The sequence below is a fragment of the Neolamprologus multifasciatus genome, chromosome 13, assembly GCF_963576455.1.
Source record: "Neolamprologus multifasciatus chromosome 13, fNeoMul1.2, whole genome shotgun sequence".
NCBI lineage: Eukaryota > Metazoa > Chordata > Actinopteri > Cichliformes > Cichlidae > Neolamprologus > Neolamprologus multifasciatus.
Genome location: NC_140451.1, coordinates 8,410,247 through 8,435,956, shown reverse-complemented (window position 1 = coordinate 8,435,956; position 25,710 = coordinate 8,410,247). Strand labels below are relative to the sequence as shown.

Here is a 25,710-nt window from a genome sequence, read left to right as displayed (position 1 = left end):
AATCCTGTGTTGCTGCCCACTCTCCTGATTTGTTTTCAGTTCAGATGTCATATTATGTTAGCTTCCAGCGTGTTGCCCTTAGTAAAGGATCACATTTTCTCCGTCTTTCATTGATACCACTCATATGCTGTGTGTGTGTCTCCCATTGCCAGCCACTGAATGACCTTCTGACCTAAAGCTTTCTTCAGAAATGACTTGTATCAGACACCTTATATAGAAAACTCGTGATTCTTTACTGTGAAAAAAACAACTACTTTGTGCAGGAAGTAGATTTCACAGATGTGGAGCAAAATGAAGGTAAGCATACAACATATAATTCAATGTATCTGTCAGCAAGAGTTCATACAGAGTAAAATCTAAAATGTATTCAAATATCACAGACAGATGCTGGACTTCCTCTATTTTTGAGTAATATTATCTTTTCATTTGCCTCATTTTGCACAAATTCTAGAGGTTTTTTTTTTTTTTTTTTTACATCATGATAAATATTTTGGCAAACTTTAAAAAGAATGAATCCTTTACAGCCATGTGGACGACTCTGGCCAGCTCACCATCACCAAAAGGTCTGAGATCATACAGGACAACCAAAGTGGATGATCACAGAATTCATTCTTTGGTTAAGTCTACAATCAAACAACAGTCAAGAGCCATCAAGAGCCTGGACAATTCTAAAGAAAAGTATTTGGGCAAATGGAACCAAGATAAACTTGTACCAGAATTATAGGAAGAGAAAATTATAGAGAATGTGAGAAACGGTCCATTATCTGAAGCACACTACATAATAGCTGTGTCCCAAAACCTAGGCCGCATCCTTCGTAGGACCCGGCTTTCTTGGTTTATGTGGGCCGGGTCCTTTGAAGACCGAGAAGGCCGGAAGTGCGAGGCTGTGAAATGGGACAGTCTAGCTTTCAGATTTGCGTCACCACTGTCTCGGTGGAGTTTAATAAACTCACCTGTCTGCTCCTTGCTATCTGCTATCTATATAACAGGACACTGGCGTAAATTCTCGACCATCTCACACAAGTTTTATTTAATCTAATCTAATCTAATCTTTAATCTCAGCCAAACCGATTTACTCAGGGACAAATAAAACACTGAAAAAAGCCAAACAATAACATTTTTAAGTCATCTAAGTGACTTATATATCATGTTTAACCTGAGTAGCGAAAGACCGCAGGGGTCTGAAAACGATTTACCTTCAGTGTTGGATTCAATAACTGAAAAGCTGGAAATCCACTGCTCTCGCCGGCTCTAGTGACCCTTGAACCCCCGGCTAGTTATCAACCTGGTGGGTAACAGACATCTCCAAAAATGTCGGAGCACTTTTGCAAATATGTTGTGTCATATCCCACAAAATCTTTAAAAGGGCAGTTTTCTGATGGAGAGTTCGTTCAAGAGTGCTAGGTGGACTTTGCAGGGCTTTGTCCAGGTAAATAAGTGCACTTGTTGTTAGTTTTCTCACTGAACAACTATTCAGTATTTCTTAGCTATGTGTTAAAAATAAAATGAAATACTGATGTAATTGTTGATTTCCTCTTTATGACTTGTATTTTTGACATATATATATATGTAGGTTATTGTTGGTTCAGATCTCTAACACAGCTCAGGTTTCACATGTGGCACTTTGGAAAAAATAATTGCCCACCCCTGCAATGAAGCATGCTTTTCAGTTATTGAAGCCAACACTGAAGGTAAAGAGACTTACAAAGATGCAGTGACTGAAAGTAAAGGTGTGGCAGGGCATCTCAAGAGAAGGGAAATGTCATTTGGTGATGTCCATGGCATCTAGACCTCAGGCAGTCACTGTGAACTGTTTTTCTTTTTTTTTTTAAATCCTTATATTAGAAATTAAGTTATTTTGTCCAGTTTCATTTTGATCCTCTGGGGATTGTGTATTGAACGTGTTAAAATAAACCCCTTGATTTGAAGCTGGAAGTCTGCATTTCAATCACATCTTGACTGATCTAAAGCCCACAGTGGCGGTGGTGGTGCACAGAGCCACCACTACAAATGCTAAATGGGCTTAACTGTGCATGATCTAAGTTACCAGTCTTAAATTGTAGTAGTATTACAAACTTAAAAGTTTACTGTAGAACTGCTCTTTTTCTAAGTCAATATTATGTCTCATCTTCTTCAACAGAAAAGACTGATGGCTTCAGAGTGCTGTCTAAGCCCGTACCTTCATTCTGCTCTCTGTACACAATGATGGATGGCACCTATGAGTGTTTTGACTGGCTGAAAGTAAAGGCACTTATAGTGATTTATAAGAAGGGTAAAAAGTTCCCTATATGTGAAGTGTTATCTGAGTGAAGAGGCTCTTTGTGTTTGAGCCTCATGAAACAGAACACATAAAGACATTTTTACCTGATCATCTTTTTACTTTGCTTGGACAGTGTGTATGTCATACTAGTTATATCCATCAACATACTTTGGGGAAGCTTAGAATTGGTACACTAATACTCTGTACTCGGGAGTCTCACAACCACAATTTCAGTTGTGAAGAGAAAAAGGGGAAGGAGGAGGATTTCTGGTTTGTGTGAATCAGTGAGAGCGGGAAGTGTCTGTAATCTTTCTACTAGCTGAATGTAATAATACTTTTGTCAGATGGCATCAACAGGGCAAGATCTGAAACTCCAACAAAAGACCAGCTGTTTGTTTCAAAAAGCAAAATAAGCCGAGCTTGATGAATGCACCGCACAGCATAACCATAAGTAGGCTAAGCTTTGTCAGAGGATGAAAATGATCTTTGAGCTAAGGCAGAGACTATTTTAGACACATTAATTAAATTTATACTTTTCATTGTGGCACCGTTTTTGACTGATATATTCATTAGAGATTAGGTTGGTATCCACTGAGTGTGTACACCAGCAACAAGGCTGCTGTAAAACTGCACATATAATTTTTTTTTACTTTGTTTTGTGCCATCCTCTTCTTTTTTTGTCTTTGGCTGCACTAACACTTTCATCTCAGCTGTCAACTGTGGTTTGACAGTCTCTGTAAATATTTACTGCTTCTACTGCATGATAGATATGAAGTCGCTGGCGTCACTGTTCCTTCAAAGCATGGACCGACAGTTTCAAGTGAGTAGAGGAAAGTGCTAATTCTCAACACAGACCCTTGAGCAGGGCACTGACTCTCAACTACCTTCTTCCTCAACTTTGCACTGCTCTGCAATTCTCTTCTCCTTTGTTGTCTATCTTGGTTTGATCATATTAGGTCATGTTAGGTTGGTTTTGTATTTCAGTTTGGCTTTGCTGATAATACGGATTTAATATTTCCATATTCTGTTTTCCATATAAACAACATTTTTTTAAAGAAGCAAAACTTAAAGTGCAAAACAGTTGTTCTGCATTATGTGTTTGGTAATAATGGAAATTTTAAAATCTTGTAGAGGGGTCTGGGTTGTACCAGAGACACTCCTTCACCTTTCTGGTGGGATACTGAGGTATTATTAAAGCACCTGAGAGACAGGTGCTTTGTCCTGGGTCGATCCTGGGCCTCCTAGTTGGAGGTGCCCAAAACACCTCACCAAGAGGTGGAAGGAAGTTCCCAGACATCCTTCAGAACAAGTTGTTTGTCCCATAAACAGTATTTACCAGTAATCAAAAAATCACTTCCAGCAGCAAGTTTCATGTAAACACATGAATGAATAAAAATGTTACGTATATGGTTATTTTTGCAGTATGTAGCAGCTTAATGTAAGTATATCAAAGTTTTAAACTAAATGCAACCGTCTTATGTATTTACATTTGCATTAGGGGTTAAACCCTGAAATAATAAAGTCTTTTCAATGAAGTTTTCTGTATTAATGTCACCAAACATTCATTTTTTTCTTTGTGCTCTCATTCAGTCTATACCTTGTAAAACAATTTATGGACTGTGTGAATTTACAATAACTGTTCCCAGCTTGGAGGGCTGAGTCACTGTGTCTGTGATATATTAAATGTTCCACAAATATCCCCCATTACATGAAGTAGGGGGGTCATTTGTTTGCCACCGTCTGGGTCTGCACTGGTTGCAGACCAGGAGAGCACAGAGAAGAGGGAGGAGATGATGGAGGGGGTGGAGGTTCCTGCCGGCTCGTGAATTACAGATCACACCGTTTAATCTACACATGTGGATCTGGCATGTGTTAGTCTTTGAGAGTATTTTAAAATATTAAGGACATGTCCCAATGATATCACCATAATGCACCATAATGGGGTCTGAACAAATTCCCGCTGCTTCCTGATAGGTTAGTTTATACAGTCTGTGATGTGTTGCTCTGGTTGTACAGCATGCATGTGCTCCAAATATTGATTTCTTCTGCATGGAAAGCAGACAGGACCTTGTAAGCAACCATTTAGAAGACAGGTAAGATAGAAAGAGAAGGAAGATAGAAAACCTTTTTTCTAACACGAGAGACCCTTTTGACTCTTTGTGTAGCTTTATGTTGTGCTATTTAGATCTCAGACTGGAGGAATATGTACACACTGTGTTTCTCTATCCTCCATCCTCTCCATCCATTACAGCCTGAAAAGTGGAGAGTGTACAAAAAAGCTCAGTGGAGTGTAAATTAAAAACACACCACAAGTACTAATTATTCTGCCCAGATAGTCAAATAACAATAATAATTCTCAGTAGACTTTTTTCTTCCTTGAAGCTCAAGAAGATGCTATTTGTTACTGAAAGCCAAGCCGTAAAGTTCCTGCTAGTCTGTAAAATGTGGCATGCATTCTGGTTTTGTGTGCTTGGACTTGATGGATTATGTGTTATAATATGTAACTTGTTGAGCTTACTCAGAATTATGTGCACATCCCTGTGCCAATCCGATGGCATTATATTTGTATGCTATTTAAAATACAAAGAATTAATCCAACCACAGAAAACATCAAGCTCGCTCATTATTTTAGTCGAACCTATTGACTGTTAAATAGCAGATTTTATTAGAGTGTTGCATCCATCTGAAAGGCAGTTTGGAAGTTTGTACTGTTTACTGTCAGTTGTAATCTGTGTGATGAGGGAGAGAGTGTGCATAACCTCCAAAAAATGACCCCAAAGAGAGAATAACCAGTGAGAAGTCATGGCTCCATGTCAGGTATTTGTGGAGTGTTGGTCCCTGTTGTGATTTTGCTGATATTATATCGTGTTCATATTTTTCTGGTGTTCCCTTTGTTTCCTAGACACGGTATGAAGCAACTTTAACATACTCAGAATATCTTTTTTGTTAACTGGCTATGCTTACCCTGCAAATCAGGCTGGGGAAGTGAAAACTATAATATTCCAAAAATATGACGAGGTTACACACACAAATCATCTGGAAGCATGATGTTTTTATTAGGCTGTGCTCTTGACCGCTTTAAGTGAGACTGTCTGCTGCAGGAATAAATTTTACCTGCAACTTGTCCAGCTGTAAACTTACAGCAGTGCAAACTATGTGTCACATGGTCACTGCAATTTGTACGTAAGTAATTTTCACGTCTCCTTTATTGGACTGTGAGAGTGTCAGACATGAACACAAGTTGCATTTAATGTGTAATTATGTCGTTTCAGATTTTCTGATGGCAAAAACAATAATGAGAAAATAAATATGAGTTTGAGAGAATCTGTGTTGTTTTTCTGCTTAGTGTTGCTTGTCATGATCAGGTCACCAGATCAACAGTGTTCTGCAACATTCTTCTTTTTTTTCAACATTATTTGTTTTCTGCTGTTATTCAATGGTGGACTCAATCTGTCTTCTTTTTGCTTCCTATATTATTATTATTTTTAATTGTGCCTTGATTGTGTTCAGCTTTGCCGTTTCCACCTGTGTCTTCCTCTGCAATCGGCCATCTGAGTCATTACAGTCGTCTATAGACGTACTTTAAGTGCTTGAATTCTGGATTCCTGTTTTGTATTATCTTGTCTCATCAACCCCATGAAGCTCATCATCTGTGATAATTATCTTTTTTAGAGCCTTAAAACAAAAACCAAACATAAAGTATTCTGAAAGTATTAAAGACCTCAGAGGACTGTCTGTTTATATTTCCCGATACGATGCTTAATTCCTGTTTTACTTTTTCTTTGTAGCTGATGGTTCTCAACTGCATTTTTTGGGGGATGCATCACATGTGGGGAAGGATGTCTGTGCTCTATCAAAGTCTGTGGTGTTAATTAAAGCACAGGAAATGCATCTCATCCAAAGCTGTTAATCACACCCTCAGAGTAGTTCACATTTTTAGGATTATTTTTATCAGGGCAAAAAAGAATCAACACTAGATTATGGCTTTTTAAAAAATAGATATATACTTTAATACACACATTTTTACAACCACAGTGCATCTAATGACATATACAATAGTACTCATGAGACAAAAAACAAACAGCTGAACAAGTCTTGCCATGCCTTATAAGTATTACACAACTCACTGTAAAGAGGTGAGAAACAGGTGCTTTAACCCACCTACGACCGTTGGAAGTATCCCTTCCCCTCATCGGCATTCAGTGCAGTCTGTAATCCTTTTCACCAAAATGTAACACTGGCAGGTTTGTTTGATTTATATCCTGTCGGATCTTCAAGGCGAAGCCACGATATACATCTGCTGTAACCACTGCTGCTGAAGCTTGTGTATGTGTGTCAGTAGTGGCACGACTTAGAGAAACGTTAAAGGAATGCTTAAGGGTGCCGACTGGTAACAGTGAGTGTTGACACTTAAACACAAAGTTGGGATTTTTGACTACCATCGATGGTAGCGGAGCTGCTGAGCGGTTGATGCTGCATTGTCATTAACGGACAATCCAGGGGCGACTCTAGATTCAAATTTTCAGGGGGGCTCAGCTCCAATTACCTCCAAAGAATAATATTCTTTTAGCCCCACGTGCTGTTGTAAACTGCTTTAAGGCTTTCAAGTTTTAGAGAAGAGGTCATTGCTTCTTTAGTGGGCTTTCCCTTTGTGCTGATACAGAACTAGTTTTTACTGTAACTACACTTCTGTAGGTTTCTTGATGAGGTCCTTGTTGCTGTTTAATATTTGACTGACCCCAAAATTGGTGACAGTACTTGTGACTTAGCGATGACTTGTGGAGGTATTTGGTAGATTCCTTTTTGTCAGATTACAAGTTTAAAAGTAGGCTTTTAAATACACACGTGTACATCTCCACTTGACTCAAATGGTCTAAACTAGCTAAAGCATTAGAAATGTAAGGCAAAGGAAATTTGCGTGAAAATTCCTGATCCATGAGCGTGATGTTAGTGAAAAGTTCTGATAAAAACTATCCACAAAAATTGCCAGTTGTTTTTTTCTGAGATAATCTTTGCTATAATGATCGTAGCACATGCATGAATGTACCCCGTCTTCTTCTTAATGGGTGGACCAATATTAACAAAACTTCCCCCTGTGTTATGTTCTGTTTGCGTTTCTTTCACGTCATGTTTAACGCACATTGTCTGTAATTTGTATCCATTACAGGATTTTTTCGACTCATCACTAAATATGGAATGAATAAAAAATGCCACAGGTGCAGGAGTATAAGACTCCTTTAGTAATTTTCATAAAGAAGTCTTGCACATTCCTGCCCAGGTAGCATAGAGGTGATTAAATGACCTTTTTTGAAATCTGCAACCCGTTTCTAAAATTGAACCACAGTGAGAGTTTGCTGCTTTCAAAATGAACCTACAAGCTAAACGAGCTAAAAAGAACTCGGGTCTTCAGTGTTTTTTCGAACAGTAACCCTTTCACAACACACATAGTTTATTCACTGTTGACACAAAACATATTGATTAATGCAGGTTTAGGTTCCAAAGACACGTATCTAAAATTTCTGGACCTGACAACAAAGCAGGAACAGTCATTGAAGCGATTAAATCTGTGACAAACTTCTCCAGGACAGGACAGAAGCTAATTTGACAATTCTCTTTAAAATAGTCTGTTGTTGGTGTCACAGTTAACTTGACACAGATGCACTGGTGCTTAAAAATGCTGGATTTTACTCCCGGCCAGACATGACTGAAACACACGTTGTAAACAAACACCATACCTGGTGAATCACTGCTTAGCATACGACGGTGTTTTTGACAGATACCCAGTAATAATGAATGAACATGCACCACAAAGTAGAAGACATATTGTAACACTGATTGCTACATCTACTTGTAGCTACTGCTGAAGTGCTGAAGTGACGGTATTTAGCTTCAATATTGCTGCTGAAGTGTGCTTGTGATGGAATACTCATTGCTTTTATACATGGCTAACTAGCAAACCCACTTGTGTGCTAGTGATAATTATTGATGCATTTCTTCACAGTTCCTATAGAGAGCTTACATCAAAGCATTGGACTGTAGTGTGTGCATGTATGTGGTGATCCACTGCTGGCACCTTATTAATATGCTGTCATCCTATATCTGCAACAGAGGGAACGGGAGACTGGCATCTCTAAGCCCTCTTGACCATCTTCAAAAAAGATAAAAGCTTTGACCCAAACTAGTTTACGCGGGATACAAAAAAAAAAAATTCAAATTCAGCAGACTCCTCCGTCCTTTTGACGGACAGAGATGAATGAAAATTGCTGCCAAAGCAAATACTGAAACAGCATAGAAAAACACGCTTTCTCTGCAGGCACCATCATGGGGCTTCAAAGGAGAAGGCGAGGACAAGATGAAAGGCTGGGTGCATTGTGATATTTGAAACACACTGGCTAGCCCTCAACTAACGGATGTCAAGGTCTGTGGGTTTCGCAGTCCCTTTTTTTTCATTGGGATATGAATGAATCGCGTTGAATCAAGTGCCCTCCATTGTGCCGTGATGGTCAAGAGAACATCCAAGACATTCTTGAATAACAGGACAGAGGAGCACTGGTGAGCAAATATTTACAGGATATCTACAGGGTAAAGCTCTGAGCAGTTCAGTCTCTACAGTTCTTTCCCCCAAGTCTTTTTTTTCCAATAATAAACTGAACATCTACCAGAATACTTTGGACCATAAAATTTCTTACTTTTTGCTAACCCTTAATTGTCCTTGAAACACAGGGTGAGGGTGGGGCGTCTACAGAAGGGTGTCTATTCACGCTCAGGGAAAGAGAACACCTATCGGGTTAAAGCCTATTGTTACATTGGGCAGACTTTATTTTCTGGAATGGGAAGCTGAGCAAATGAGCCGCAGTCGGTTGGAGAATCAGATCTGAAGTCCGATCTGGGTGACGTGGTGCTGCCCACGGGGATGTGGGCAGCAATAGCTGACATCTCTCCCGTGTGACTCTCGGCAGTGATTCCAGGTCGATCAGAGGTCTGATTCAGGTTGCTATCAGGGATCGTCCCCACGCCGGTGAAGTGCTGGATAAGACACTTCCTGAACTGAACACAGAGCAAGATAACAGATTAGAACCTTTTATGCCATGTTCACATTGAAATATCATGTAATGATAAAATGCCATGTCTAAATAACTTATTAGCTACTGTTAGTCAAATGCTAATGTTTACTTTCAGCCACACTTACTGTAACCACCTCTGTTATTTGACTTATCTGTTTCTGAATTTGCTGCTGAACGAACAAATGTCACGGTAAATTGCTGGTGTGTTTGATACAAATAACATTTTACTAAAGTGTTTGTTACACAATGTGTTCAGAGTATCTCTCACACGACTGGATCTGTTACAAGACAGACATGCATTTGGAAGTAATGCTACCCATGAGCAATAACAGGACCACACTGACTGACACAATGAACAGCAGTAACTAATGCAGTATTTACATATACAGATCCAGGGCAATAGTCCAGAGCAAAATGCAGATTACTCAACTTGCTGGGGAGAGTTGTTTTTTTAACATTCATTTATCAGCTATACATGTTTATGACCAACTAGACTGGTGTTGGAAATTAGTTGAGGCTATATGCACACACATACAATATTGCACACTGCCTTTGCAGACTCTTTTTTTCTCCTGTTCCTTACAAATGATCTAAACAGTAATCAAAATCACAAGTCAATGCATCTCTGCAACTAAGATCATTTATATTTATTTCCTTTGGTAAGACTAAAGCACTCAATAAACTGATCTGCGAAGCCAGTAATGTTGTAGGGACGGAGCTGGACTCCCCTAAGGTGATGTCGGAGAGGCGGATGTTGTCCAACATACGGACAATGCTGGACAATACCTCCCACTCACTCCATGACGTGCTGGCCAATCACAGGAGCACGCTCAGTGAGATTACCCAAATGCACCACTGAATGACACAGGAAGTCATTTCTGCCTGTACAACTCATCCATCTAATGCACTGTGCAATAGTTACACCTTTTTGCACATGCTCTACACTGAAAATAAGAAATAACAAATATTTACAGGTTAGAGTAAAATGTCAATCATATATATTTAATCTCCGTTAAATTCTGGATATTTATAATTAAGGTAATTATATGTGTTGAAGCTATTTCTTATCATTTGTAAACTTTGTAATAAATTGTTTAATTTAGTTCAGTCTGTTACTATTCTTATTGACAGTTGCTCTACAGAGATCTGCTCTACCACCTGTGGCTACTAATCGGGAGGTTGGTGGTTCAATCCTTGGCTTCCCCAGTCTGCATGCCAAATATCCTTGGGCAAGATACTAACCCCAAGTTGCCCTCCGATGCGTTCATCGGAGTATGAATGTGTGTGAATGTAGTTTAGTTTGCACTTGAGTTTAGAAGTGCTTGTATGAGTGGGTGTGAATGGGTGAATGAGGCATGTTGTATATAGCGCTTTTATACTCCGGGAGAGTATAAAAGCGCTATATAAGAATCAGTCCATTTACCATAATTATTAATTAATTTAATTTTTATTAAAAAAGTATCTGATTCTTTTTTTTTCTTTGCCTGTCCCATTTGGTTCTTTTGCCATCAGAATTATTGTCTAAAGGCGAGGAAAGATGCCCAACGGATTTACTTTACCAAATGGACCGTCCCAGCCTTGCCGTATTGGTCTATTTGATTCACCTTTGTTTTTATTGAGCGGGGAAGAGGGACAGTGATAAAGGGCAAAAACCAAAAACCAACAAAACAAACAGACAAAAAATACATATATCAATCACCTGGATCACCTGTTGAGAAAGAAAAAAGAGAAAACAAGCAAAGAAAAAGAGAGCTGAAAAGTATCTGACTCTGATGCTAAGAGCAAACTGCTTGTTCCTATGACCAAAGCAGGGAACCAGAGTGACTATAACTGTACATCATGAAGTTTGACTGTACAGAGATGACCATGAAGAAGATCAGCTCTGATGTGTTGCATTCTGAGACCTGTTAAAACTACAAGGTGTCCACGATATTAAAGTGGTTTACTTATGTGAGCCCCTCTAAAGAGATTGCATTTGTGTCTGAGGGCTCCATTTCTCACGAACACAAACACAGGCTGGTATCTTGTCAGCGCTCGACGAGGCAGGTGAGGTAAAGTTTCCTCATTAGTGATGTGCTGACAGCTGTCAATGTGCCACCATTACTCAGATGCAGTTCTGCAGAAAGAAATGCCAGATGGAAAATCCATGAAGAGAGAAGAGATGGAGTTCTTCCTGTCTCACCTGGAGACATTCAACCAGTCATGATGTGTACAGTTATGTAATAGAGAAAAAATGGAAAATTGTAGATGTATGCACGGTCAACTAGATCTTAATTGCAAAATGTAAGGTTTTTGCACCTTATGCCCATAAGGTGCAGGACAAGTATCTCCTCGGGACTTCTTATAATGTGGGAGATGTTTCACAGAACATGGGGATCCTGTGGTAAAAAAAAAAATAGCCTTGTGCAAATCATGACAGTAATTTGGGGTTCTTCTTCTGCCTCTCATCCACCCAAGAATCAAATATGCTCCAGTGGCATTTAAAAGCTTGACAGCAGTTTAGGTTTAAATTCAGAAGTTTCCTGTTGCTTCACTGTATAGCCTATGTGCATGTTAGCACATGCTACTTCCGGTGCGGAAACTCCTGTGGGGAGCTTTGTTTCCGGTGTCCTATTCGCGCCTTGTTTACGGTCCAAAACAAGTTAAGCAAATGAATGAATCAAGCGGCGATTTACATTTCTCTTGATGTCTTGGGCATTTACCCAATATATCTGTAAATGATGTTCATCGACTTGTCGATATTTTTTCCCCCGCGCCTCAGAGCAAAACAGAAAAGGGATTCAAATGTTATATTTCTCAGTATCTGTAAACAGCTGTCCCTCGTTTATCGCGGGTGTTATGTTCTAAAAAATAACCAGCGATAGGTGAAATCAAGTAGCCAATTTTATTTTTTGACGGTGCAAAACGTTTCGTGGACATACAGTACTGCACTTCAGAGTCACACTGCTAGCGATCGATGCAGCAATTCTGTACTGTACAGGAGAGACGTCATGGAGGAGATCGCCTGCAGCGATCAGGACGCAGGACACAATGTGTGAAAAACAAAAGCATGCAAACTTGCACTAAAAAATCTGTGAAACAGCAAGGTGAAAGGTGAACCGCGTTATAGCGAGGGACCACTGTAATTTTGAAGGTAAGTCACAACATACCCTTCGTACATACTAATGTATAGAAACCCTTACCAGCAATCATTCATTTTTTGTGTGGCATTTTTTCATGGTTTGTTGACATGCTGTGTAGGTGTGTACTTGACTAGCTGATATCGACATAACAGGGGAAACATCTGGTTTGACTATTCTTCACCTGTAGTTTGAATGCTGAACATTTGCCTGTTTAAATCATAAGACCAGTCACTATACAGAGATGTGCTTCTGAATGTGGACAATGTGTCTTCTACTGCAGTGATGCAGTTCTGCTTGTGTTGAGTGATGTAAACAACTGATCGATCTAAACTCTTTAAACGTCAAAATTGATCATTAGATTTTTTATGACACAACAGTGGTGAGTGTTCCCACCTTCTGCTCTTTGTAACTTAACGCGATCTTTCCGTTTTCGAGTTTTGGACATGATTTTGGAGTATATCTTTGCAGTAGCGATTGACCACAAAGTAAAGCTACTGGAAATGTACAACCCCACGCATTTTCTCGTGCACAGGGTCTATTAAAAACCCATTTACAACTAGGTTACTACTGCTTGTTCTGTTACGCTGATTCAGCTGATTCTGACGGTGGCTGGGAGGAGTACACCTAGTCAGAAAGACACAACAGCAGTGGAACTGACACCAGTGTTATCTTTAAGAATACAGCCATTTTTTAGCAGTCATTGATTTCAATCATTGATTTCACATTCCATCAACACTAAAAATCCCTAATTGACCTTTTTCCGCTTCCGACTTTGTGTAGCCTTGAGGAGAAAAAATCATTCACCCTTGGTGACCTATCTAATTTAATGATGCAAGCCTCCTAACTGCTCCCCTCAAAGCAGCAGGGCTGTTCAGAGTGTGAGAGCAACACCTCTGCTATCCTCCGATGTTATGAAAAAGCACAAGGCTGCCGTTATGGCAGTGCTGCATTCAATAGCGATTCCTCCTGTGACCTAAAATATGTTGTAGCTTTTTATATATATAATGGTTGTATAAAGCTTTCCTCCAATAAAACAGTAACTTTAAAGTACTCCCACATAGAGAAACAGGTCATAAAAGATCACTTTAATGGCAAAACGACTGGCCTGAAACACATTAGTTCTTTATAGCAGATACTTCCACCTTCTTTAAAGTTTAAGAACACCCTAAGGTTTATAAGCTGAAACTACACCAGTTTGTTCTGGTGACAAACCGAGGTCATGGGCAGGCAGGACATATTTATATTTATAAGAACCTTTTAACTGAAAATACTGTGAATTAATTCAATCTTTAACTAAACTGAGCTGTGCAACTTCAACAAAACCTTCTTTTTTCTTATTGTTGGACTCATTTTTGTTTTCTTATATTTTTATGGTCTAAGAATCCTTTCTGGTCTTGCAGCTCTTCTGGTTCGCCAAGTTGTACCTGTGGACTTATTATTACACAAGAAAAGTAATTATGCTGTATCTGGTCATCTGTTACCTTAAAGGCCACCTTTCCAATTATGCACTTTATCTTTCAAAATGCAAGCTATCAGTTCTCCGGTATGCCTGGCTAAGGTACTGCCTTGTACTTTAGCTGCTTTCTTGATTTGAGTTTTACTAAACTGAGTCAATGGCAGAGGGAGTGGGATGAAAGAATTTGATTTCCTGAATAGAGATCAAGATCCTGTGGACAAAATGTACATTGTAGTACTTTCCAGAACCGTCAAGATTAAGACGGGGGTTTTTGGTTTGTTTTTGTTTTTTTTTTAGATCCTCAATAATTAAACTAACATTGAGAGAGCAAAGGCTGTTTAAAGCATGAATTGAAATAAATTCCAGTTATACTATTGTCACGGCATTGGGTCCTAGTGCCCCAGTGTTTTTTGTTTAACTTGTACTCTTTGAATTATTGTTTTCTGTTTGTATTGCACTTATAGTTCCTGGTTTCTGGTTTTTCTGTTCTATTTCTGTGCCTCCCTTATCTCTGTGCTTCATGTTTCCTCTGTTCCCGAGTCCATTTCCACATCTCAGTGTCTAGTCTGCGTCTTTATGAACGTCATGCTTCCTGTTTTATTTTGATAGTCCCTGTCCTGTGTGCAGTGTATCAAGTTTTGCTTCCCCTTGTCTTGTTAGGCCTCATTTGTCCCAGCTGGATGTCCCCCATCCTTGTGTTGTCCTGCTTGTATATTTAAGCCCTGTGTTTGTCTCTGTCTGTTGTTGGGTCCTGTTCCTGGTTTGTTTTCTAGTCTGAGTTTCTAGTTTCCAGTTTAGTTTGTTGTATTTGTCATTTTCTCAGTAAGTAAAGCTTCTGGTTTGAGTTTACCTTTCTGTTTGAGAGTCCTCCTCCTGCCTGCCACACAACACAGTCATGAAAACTATGGTGTTCTGTGAATGTAGAAAGTTTTTTTTCACCTTTTAGCTTTTTGAGGTTTAATGTAACTGGAGGTGGTCTTCCTCTAGAACTACAGGGATATATTGCAGTAGTCACCTCCAGCCTCTACTTTACCTCACCTTGTTATGTAACCCACAGAGACACAGAGAGGGAAAATATCAAGCAGTAGAGGTCACTTGAGTGTTATGAGCATTAGCAGCTGGGCTGTTTAGACCTGCCGGCTAGGTGTTATTTACATTCAGTGGGTCTGGCTGACCTACTTAAACAGCAAAGTGGGGCAATCTGATGGAGATGGACGACATGCAACAGACTACAGGCAGTAATCTGATCTAGGCCCTTTGACAAGCACGTATATGACAAATGTTAATTAGTCAACTCTAATGGTCATATTTCACTGCAGTAATGTAAATAATCCTAACAGAAAATAATAAAAATGGTCAGTTACACAATATGCAAATGAGGAACCCGTGAAAGGAGACATGACGCTGCATTGCACTTTGTACACTGGGAAAGTTACAGGAAAGTGATATACATTCTGTTAATTATTATATATAATTATTTAAATCTCTTCTTCCCTTCTTTCTATTCAGAAATGGAAGAAATATAAAATGCCCTGTAGTTCCATGGACAATGAGAAAGGTGGTGGATCATCCCTAAAAAGCACACGTACAGGCCTGTCTTAACTTTGCCAACATCTAAATGACTCAGAAAAGACTGAAGAAATTTCTTTGGTCAGATGAAATCAGACAAAACCTTCTTATACAGTAACTGAGCTGTGGCTACGTTTCACTTCCACATCAACTGTTTTACAACATTTTTGTTAAAGTAAAAGAAAAGATGTGACTTGATAAACGACAATGCTTAAAGAAAGCACTAATTAAGACATTTAAATAGTGCTTTAAATATGGTAGTATTTGGAAGCAAGCATCAACTACCAATATTTATTAAATGCTTTGCATAAAGAACAAGTGTCTTATATAGAAAATGGTTTATGCCATCAAGGGAACAAAACACATCCAAGGTGTGTAAAGTCTATACATTATGTGTCAATTATTAGTTTATTCAAAAGCTGCAGTGAAAATCCAGGTATTAGTCCCTTACACTGAGAGCAGAGCAAGCGAGCACAGTGTAAAATAAAAAATGAAGTAAATGGCATGAAGACATGTCAGCAGCAGCCCTTTTACAGTGGTAAGCCTCACACCCTTTTTTTTAAGCAGACAGTTGTGCACTGTGGATTTTATACTTCAGTCATTCACCGTGCACTGAGAAACAGGCCGACACTACAAAACAACAGAATAAACCCACCTCTATAGTTCAACAGCTTTCATGTGACACAAGCAGTAATGTGTCTCCAGGAAGAAATGGGCAGACTAAAGTAAAGCAACACTTACTAGTGTGACTAAAGTGAAACTGTGATGCAGTGGCTCTAAAAATGTCCACTTACCTGTTTGTTCATGAAAACATAGATGATTGGATTGTAGACGGCAGCTGTCTTGGAGAAGAAGGCTGGGATAGAAGCCAGTCTTGGATCCAGTTCAATAGTTGGATGTGCTGTGACCAATATGGAGAAGACTGCGTATGGTGTCCAACCCACCATGAATGCCACGATCATCACCACCACCATGCGGGTCACTTGGCGCTCTGGTTTCCTGGCAGTGGCCAGACGACCATGTGATACCTGACAGCAACATAAAAATGTATGCAGTCATGCATTTGCTGGAAAGATTGCAGCACTGGTGCTCCAGACCAGCAACCTGCCAGAACTTTAACTTTTATAGAGGCAGTCACACAATAACTGCTAATCAAATTAATAATTGACCACTGGCATCTGACTGCTACTTCCCCTCTAAATTCCTACAGAAGCCGTAAGACTGTGCTTAGTTTCTCAGAGTTGTGTGAAAACTTTCTTTTTTACATGACTGCACATGTCCATCAGCTGATCAGTAATATCCAGTCATTTCCGTGTAGGTGGACAACAGCCATTATAACCTGACGCTTATTTGAGAGATGAGTAATAGTACTGTCAGCTGCAATGAGCAGTCATCCAGTGTCTGATATTCCCTGTAATAAAAGCTCCAAATTAAGAAACATCTTAACTAGTAATTTACTGAGTCACAATGATGACATCAGTACAGCGCTGAAGTCTGGTTTCTGCCATCCTTCCTTCTGAGCTCTCCTTCTTAACTTTTCTGTCATTCTGTAAAACTGTAAAAATGATACTGTGTGTGTGTGTGTGTCTGTGTGTGTGTGTCTGTGTGTGTGTGTGTGTGTGTGTGTGTGTGTGTGTGTGTGTGTGTGTGTGTGTGTGTGTGTGTGTGTTGTGTAAGAACTGACCTTCCTGAGCTTCCGTAGGAGCTTCCCATAGCAGAAGAAAATCACCCCGAGAGGCAAAATGAAACAGGTAGCGAAGAAAGTGAGGATGTAGCTGTGATCTGTGATGTTGGTTGAATACCTGTTCAAAGATGAACAGAAGAAAAAGTTTGACTCTATTTTAAATTAATGTCACTGTGTCTACCTGTGACTCCCTGCGAGAATGAAATCTAAATAAGGCCATCTGCAGCAACCTCAACTGGTACTGGCAGATGGCCGCCCCTCCCTGGTTCTGCTGGAGGTTTCTTCCTGTTAAAAGGGCGTTTTTTCTTCCTACTGTTGCCAAAGTGCTTGCTCATAGAGGGTCATATGATTGTTGGGTTTCTCTATATATGTATTATTGTAGGGTCTACCTTACAATATAAAGCACCTTGAGACGACTGTTGTTGTGATTTGGTGCTGTATAAATAAAATTAAGTTGAATTCCGTCATTTTGAGGTTTTTCAAAGAAAACAAAATTTAAAAAAATACTTCTGCACCTCATTTGAGCTTCAGTTCAAAAGGGTAATTTCACAGCTGACACAAATTTCTGTGACTCAAAACACCAGAGGGTGGGATTTGAAGTGTGGTTCAGTTGGAGATTTGCAATGCAACACTTCACACCTCATTCATTTATGGAATGCATGGTGCTAAATATCAAACACTGAGGTTGTGTTTAGAGGACAGTAGAGTTGTAGGAAACTGGTAGATTTGCACAGAAATCCTCGGACCTGTGACAGCAACACACTGGAATCCTGAAACTGTAGCAATGTGCATGTATTCAACCCTCTGAGGGGCAGGACATGAACATACTCACTTTTTTATATTTTACTAACTGGACCAAATGAAGCATTTTCCTCATTAGTGCCATCTACTGTTCAGTGGGCCAAATTAGCTTACAATTCAATTACCTAGTCACTTCTGCATATAAACAGACAGCATTGAAATCACCTCCAAGAGTCATTTTTAATCAGGTGAATTCCTGCACTGCTGCTGACAACTCAAAAATGAAATCAGCTAACAGGATCTTGCTTTCCACCCCCAGCTGGTGTGCTTTTTCTCCAACAACATGCCTGCCAGAGAAAATCTCTTCATTCACATTGTCGGAAACAGTAGTGCTGCTTCACACTGGGAAAGAATGATATTTCAATCTAACCTGTTACAGAAACATTACATTATTGCTCAGATCATAAAATATAAGTTTAAAACACCCAAGTTTTTGCATGAAGCTAGACAGAAGTAACTGGACTATATACTATAATGAAATATTCTCGTTTTGGGGGTTTTTGTTAAAAATGTGTACTATGAAAATGGAAGAAGAAAAATAAACTTTTCATGTTTCCTGTTTTGTATGACAGGTTTTTAAAAAACAATAAAAGAACAAATATTTTATTAGAAAGAATTCCTATAAAATACACAGTGATCACTGACACACAAACCTCTGATTATTCAAATTAAACTGAGAATATATGTGGCTGAGAGCATGAACATAATTACAAGGTTGACCTGTGACCATCAGAACTTTCTTAGTTTTGGACCCGCCTGTGTCCCACTCTGTCTGGATAACGGCTGCAGATGCAAAAAATACTCTTCAGCCTATAGTTCGTGCACCTATGGTATGAAATTCAACATCTTACATCACCTTATTCTCAAGTTATTGCATTCACATGAATTTCAGGATCCCTGACCTTAAGGCCAAAGTCACTGAGATTCAAACTCATTCAATCAATTTGAAACTCATACACTGCTTTGTTCTTGAGTTCTCACATTCACAAACTTAAGTTGCAGCAGTGGGAAACCAAAAATGCTAGTGAGTTAGCGACAGCTCCAGAAGCCTGGAAGAAGAACTTCAGCATTTTCTAAAAAAAATCATCTTTCCATAAATTTAGCCAACACTGGTATCATCCATGCTGAAGACTGAGTCACTGATAATAAAAGGGGAACATATGGAGTATTTGAAACTAATATATGAGATTTGTGTAATTTAGATTTGTGAAAGAAAGATGCAGTCTGGGAAACCATCAGCTATCATCTGCGGACTTGGGCTTCTGCTGTAGCCATATTGTGCATAAATATAGTAAAAACAAGGAAAACTAGCTCATGAAAATTCAACCTCCAACCACATCCTACTTAAACTACCTAAACTTAAATGTATCCTCCTTAATGTTATGTTGTACTGCAAGGTGATAGAGTTTTGAATGATTTGACATGTAGATGACATTGCACAGTGCTGTACTCACATATTTACAATATGCTAGTGTCTCTAGTTGACAAGGAAACAGAGCAATAGGCCAACCTCCAAAAAAGTATACATGATAGTTTAATGAGCGTATGGTAGAGGGTGAATAATATTTGCCATACATGCAGATCTTCTGATCAAGCCCGGGGATTTGAGCTGACAACCTCCCACCTCTGCATGTGTCTTTGTACTAAATATCCTACAGAACACCTGAGCAGTAGAGGGGATTTCAAAGAAAGTCAGTAGGATAAAGTTAGTAGACTCCGTGCAGGGTGCAGCTACCTGCCGACAGTTCTGTGACAACATGCAAGTCCTTCAAAAGCCAACGCTTCCAGCACTGAATATTTGCATATATACATATATGCATATAAAAAGATGCACATAAATGAGGCTTTTAAAATTTATCAGGCTGTGCATGTTGCAACTGAAGCTCACACACCTGCTCCTGCTGTTAACCAAATATTTTCTGACACAGCTCACACCGTGTGCAGCCAGAAATGTAGGGGATTATATATGTGGTTGGTATCTCCATAAGGTGATGTCTTAATTGCATTGTGTGGACAATTTGTTCTCCTGGCGCTTCTTCTAAGCAGTGGTTCTCCAACAGGGCTTCAGGCAAACTCTCAGCCCATATCTGCACGCCTTTGATCAAAGCAGCTAAATAGCACTACCCAGATGACGCCCTGAGGGCCGAGGTTAGAGGAGACCTCTTTTTTTTTTTATAACAAAAATTAGCACACAGCAAGCTAACATGGCTGAAAGAGCGACATAGAGCTGAGTGACAGGGTTGAGGGAAGAATGGCTGCTCCGTTTCTATGTAAAACACATTGTTTAAGGTTAACGCTGAACCAGTGAGGTTCATAAACACCTAAAATCCAGTAACATTCATTTAAATTCTGCCATCAACATGTTGCACCTCATCAGGTGACTTAAGTACATGTAAAGACAATCTTAGGGACATACTCACATTGAATGACCCTTCATCATTGTCAGTTTGGAAAAACACGCTACACCTTATCTGCCCAACACCAAACAGCAGACAGTCACATATTCATTTACATCTCAAGATATTTCCCTCAGAACCAAAACAGAGCAAAAACTATAGTTTGTTTCTTGGTTTATTTGTTTTTTTGCATTCATAAAGCTAAGGCATAATACTTGCTAACCAAGTAAACTTGTTAGCACTAACAATTAGCTTAGCACTCTACCATCTCATTAAAAAAATGGTCAATTTTGGATTAAAAGAAAAACAAATATCATCATAGCAACCTAAACACTAATGTGGAGGTTTCATGCTCCAACCAGCAACATCACTATTTTGGATTGCATGCCATGGTTTGAGAGTTTCTTGTGAAGCCACCAAGTGGTCGAAAAAAAAGATTCACAAACCAGCAGTTGTTTATATTTAACCAAATGCAGCCATTGATTTTGAATTGGTGCATGATGTGAGTAAGGAAAAATGGACTTAAGAATTAAAGTGCAACTCAAATCATGATTTTCTGTTAAGGTCAATCAAACCCTGCTTTCTTAAGTATACAACAGGGTTATTTGCCCCATAGCAAAAACCTCTAGCATTGAAATACTTTTTGGGTGTTGAGGAAATAAGTTTGGCTTTTTTTTCTAAATGTGATTTGTGTGTGAGAAGTGCTCATTTCTCACCAGTCGGGCTCACAGGTGGTCCCAATCTTGCTTACAGTGTATCTGTTCCATCCCAGCACTGGAGGGAAGGTCCAGATGAAGGAGAAGGACCAAACGAACACAAGACCCAGGATCGCGTGCTTTGCTTGCAGTCGGATGTTACCCAGAGGCCGGCAGATCACAAAGAACCTTTCAAAGGACAGGACAGCCAGGGACCAGAGGGCCACGATCCCTTAGGGAAACAGCAGGAGGTCAATGTGGTTGAGCCAAGTGGGACATTTACCAGTGATACACAGCAACATCCCAGATGTCTGGGTAAAAGCAGCTGCCCTGGTGCTGAAATAGTTTAATGATCTGAGATGGGTACATTAGGTTATCCCCTAATGAGCTTTGTTTTAAAAAGGCAGTATTTAATTGTGGTAATAAGTCTCTCTCATAGAAGAGCTAATTGCTTATCTCTCCACAGTGAGATTCTTCGTGTGTGTTTCTGCTAGAGTCACTGGGGAGAACTAAAGACAGGGGCATAAACGAAGGTGTTCAATTATCACACATTTAAACAAAAGCCTCTGGCATATAGGTTCCCAAATACAATTCATACCACTTCTCCCGATGGTGGTTTTATAGCTTTTAAAGTCCTGATAACTGAATATCAAAGGAGGGTTTTTCTAGAAGAATGCAGTTTTTACCCATTAAGATTTAATGTATTTATCTGTACAGCACAGGTGAAGTACAAAGACCTAAAAATAGACACAAACAGAAAACATTCTCCCCCTGAGTAGAATATTAATTGGAGCATCCACCCTGTTCGAGGGGAGAAGCTCACCTAATGTAATGACTTTCATATTTACCCACACCCTTTTACACGCACACACGAATAATGGCAATGACACTGGAGTTAATCACTGAAAAGTGCTGTTAAAGCAAAAACATTCGAGTGGCTTTTCACCATGAACCTATGGAAGATGTGCGCTCCACTTCAGCGGGTTATTGATTATGTATCAGCACAGCTTCTTCAGTTATCATCTAGACTTTGCAGCTTAGGATCAAAATCTGTTCAGCCTTCCAGCACATGGCCACACAAGTCATTTGTTTTCACTCGTTCAGTAATAACTGTACGCTGCAGGGTTGCAATGCAGCGCATTACAGCAATTTGTCCCCACAAATAGCCCACACAACACGTTATAATCATGGAGCAAATAGAGATCAATACATTGATTTCTGGAGTTATTTAACATCACTGTCTGTGTGTAAGCTCTGGGTACAGATGCCATCAACTAATGCACTGCATAATGCAGTTCTGGTAAAGAGCATATACAGTACTGCACTAAGCTGGCTCATTAAAGCACCACACGTGACAGTAATTTGATAATATTCTCATTAAGTTACATGAAAATCTAAATTCATTATAAATTAATATTTCCTGTTGACAGTCTGTCAGTTTTACTGACTTAGACAAAATCATCCTTTTACTTCATGTGCCATTCCTCTCTGAAACCATGTCACAAATCCAATAAGGCTTTGCCTAAAATGATTACGTATTCAGACTTTATGTACTGCAGGTGTCTCACCAGATGCCCATGATCCCACACAGCATGGGAACCTCTGTATGCCATTCCAGCCCACCTACTTGGTTATTGGTGGTCACAGCGCTGGTAACCTACTTAAAGCAAGGTAACCTACTTAAAGCAAGTCATGTACAAAAGTGTGTGAGAAGGCTTCTGTACCAGGAACGCTTTAAATACGGCTTTACACTCTGGACTCACACAGCAGCAGGAAGCAAATACTATCCAGGTTCAGTTTAAACATAATGCACTGTTTATAAAACAGCCCTCAAAAGAATCAAACTTCAAGTTAACAGTGAGACTGACATTAATTTTGGAGTTATAGTTTTACTTTGGCCAGAAATGTCTATCATCCCGATCCTTGTGCTTTTAGTGTCTTGGTTACAACGGAGGTTTAAAGGGTGTGTGTCAGATAGAATGGATTTTTAAATATTAAAGTCCTGAGCTGTTTAAACAAATGTGTTCTTTTACACACATTTAAAATCAGTCTCCACGTTGATGGATGCCAGAATGCATTTATTATTTCAACATTTGTCCTGTCACTGTAAGAAAGTGGTGCTTTAATCGTTTGAATCTTGTCCAAGGAAAGCAAGCAAAATTCCCGAGGCTGGAATGTTCTGTCAGTTAGAGGGATTGATTCTTTATTTGACCTGGCTCCCAGACGCCCTAATTTATTAACAAGCGTTTAGTGATAAAGTCGAATAACACCAAGTGGAGTTGTTTTACTCGCACGCACAGTAGCTCCTTTTTGCAGTAAAAAGAGCCACTCTGACAGCTACAGCTATGGAAGCTGGAGCTTCATTCATCTCTACCATTACAGTAACAGGAGGGGGAAAGTGTTAACCTACCGAAAAAAGTAACTGCAAAGCCCTCCAGGACGCAAGCCCACTTCCCGAGGAAGAAATAACCCCTGGCGTTAGTCAGGAAACTTATTAATCCGCCGGTGAGGGAGACTAGAAAGTCGGCGATGGCCAGATTAACTATAATGTAATTCAGGGGCTGCCTCAGTTGTTTGAACTTGAAAGTGACAAACATGACCAGGAAATTTTCGGTTAAAGACAGCGAGCTGACCACAAACATGAGAATGGCCAGGATGGTGAAGTTCCAGGGCGCGATGTTCTTGATGGGTCCGTTAAAGGGATCATCGGTGGTGGAGAGTTCAGGTGCCACGGTGTAGGACACGCCGTTCACTGACACGCTGAAGGTTTCCATTGTCCGTGTCCGGAGAGTCCGCTGGCTGCTCGCTAACCCTAACCTCGGTCTCCTCTTCTCATACTCACAACTTAACGTGGAGTCTGTACCAGACAGGCGCGCTCTGCAGTCACTTGGAAACGCACCGCTTGCGCTGAGCACGCCGTGCGCTCCGGGACTCCTCTTTCCAAAAGTTCAGATGTTGAAATCCGCGCTGGCCGCCGCGCATGGCGAAGCGCAGGACGGAGAAATCCGCTAAACGCGCTTGGGCGTGATTGTGCGCCGCTGCTGGAAAGTGTCAGTCTGCATGTGAGAGCGGAGCAGAGCGCGAGCTGTGCGCTGCGGTCAGGGGAGATGTCTTGAAAAAGCGCGAGTGGACGAATGATCGGGGGCATCTTGGCGGCTCTTATATAGGCGGCTCCGGCATCGCTGCTGCCCTCCAGGACGCCCTCTCCGTGCGCGCTTCAGTTCAAGCTCCGGACACTGATCACAGTCCAGTCTCCAGGCTTGGCGCGTACTCCGGATGAACCCGGCAGCACATAGCTGCCATCCAACACTTTTACACACGAGCCAGTAATTACTACCCTGCATGATTAATAGGCTACATCTAGTGTGTGGCTATTTCTAGGTGCATTTCGAAAGGACACGTAGAGATCTGGTGATTTTCGCCTTTTCAGTGCGCAATTTATTAGTGATGCATAATTAGGCACCGCAGCGGAGTGATTGGTCACAGTGGACCTGATGTATTCGTCTAAATTAACTATAAATGTTCACCTTTAAACTCTCTAAAACTCACATGCATATTAAAGTCCTTGAGCGATACTTGTTAAATTAATCTGGATAATTAGTCTTTACTCACATCTACAGGAATCCATCATTCATGCCACACAAATTTAAAAATTCGTGTGTGCTGCAAATTGATCACAACAAAGCTCTCTGTTATAAGTAAATATGCAATTAAAAGTTCAAGTCACACAACATGATGGTGTCAAACTGGAACACACCTGGATAATTACCAACCCAGTCATCCATTAATCTTATAAAGGCGACATTTTACAATACAGCCTGTTATGCTCCAAAGCACCCTTTATAATCTGAGGGTAAATGTTTGTGCAGAGAACAGTCTGAAAGCAAGTTCAGTCATCATTTATTTACAACCTAAGAAACATGAACAAGGAAGGTTGTACTTATGCCGATAAACCACTGATTTTTAAAGAAATCTGAAGGCTGATTGACTGTATGCCAGTCAGCAATAACATTAAGACCACCGGGTGAAGGTGATCAGGTCTTTACCTTTGAATGTAAAGTGCCACCACCTTAATATTTTTATATATCCAGCCACAGGAACAAGCACTGACATACACATTTGAAATCTCAAGCTAAGTGAGCGTTCATTGAATGGACCGTTCAACTGTTAGTGCCTCTGGAGAGAACCAGTGTCCCTGCTCCAGCAGGTCAGAGTTGTTTTCATACATTTATGAAATGTATGAAAATTGCACATCATTGAATCTCTCATCAGACGAGAGGCTAAAGTACAAACTTGTCTCAGAGGATTTTTAAAGCTCTTTTAAAAAACTAGAGGTTTAGTGAAGGTTGTGTATTCTAAATGATTTGTTAGAAACAGCTTCACTGTTAATTAGTGGAAAGTGTCTCTTCAAGAGCATTTTTACATCATATTGGCTGTTTAGGGGTAAGAGGAAAATTTCTTACTGAGAAGACTGCCAGCATTCCCCAGTCCTGCCTGTGTAACTTAACTGCAGCTATCCAAAACATCTTCTTTCAAGCAACAAAGTCAAACATCCAGCGCTATTGAAAGCTGTGTATACAGAGAAACCGCCTCATATATAATTCCTACACAGTGTGAGACATTATTAGTTGCTCAAAGGTTATAGAAAATAACACCACAAGAA

General features: G+C 39.9%; 1 protein-coding gene and 1 long non-coding RNA gene across 2 annotated transcripts; one reads left to right on the top strand and one right to left on the bottom strand.

Annotated features, from left to right (window-relative positions):
- Nucleotides 1-6,245: 6,245 nt before the first annotated feature.
- On the bottom strand, nt 6,246-24,422 carry valopa (vertebrate ancient long opsin a). Its single transcript, XM_085183045.1, has 5 exons — nt 23,458-24,422; nt 21,069-21,279; nt 17,156-17,273; nt 16,266-16,499; nt 6,246-9,307 (listed from the first exon to the last, which is right to left on the bottom strand). The coding sequence occupies exons 1-5, from the start codon at nt 23,819-23,821 to the stop codon at nt 9,062-9,064; spliced, it is 1,173 nt and encodes a 390-aa protein (XP_085039171.1). The 5' UTR covers nt 23,822-24,422; the 3' UTR covers nt 6,246-9,061.
- LOC146504991 (uncharacterized) lies at nt 10,792-12,355 on the top strand. Its single transcript, XR_014877632.1, has 2 exons — nt 10,792-12,157; nt 12,261-12,355. It is a non-coding gene; the product is annotated as an uncharacterized LOC146504991 (long non-coding RNA).
- Nucleotides 24,423-25,710: the final 1,288 nt, after the last annotated feature.

What these genes read in the sequence shown, in the direction of transcription:
- valopa (XM_085183045.1), bottom strand. Translation starts at nt 23,821, where the DNA reads ATGGAAACCTTCAGCGTGTCAGTGAACGGCGTGTCCTACACCGTGGCA. An exon ending in CTTTGCAGTTACTTTTTTCG is followed by an intron (nt 21,280 to 23,457) that starts GTAGGTTAACAC and finishes TGTTTCCCTAAG; the next exon opens with GGATCGTGGCCCTCTGGTCC. An exon ending in TCCTACGGAAGCTCAGGAAG is followed by an intron (nt 16,500 to 17,155) that starts GTCAGTTCTTAC and finishes TGTTGCTGTCAG; the next exon opens with GTATCACATGGTCGTCTGGC.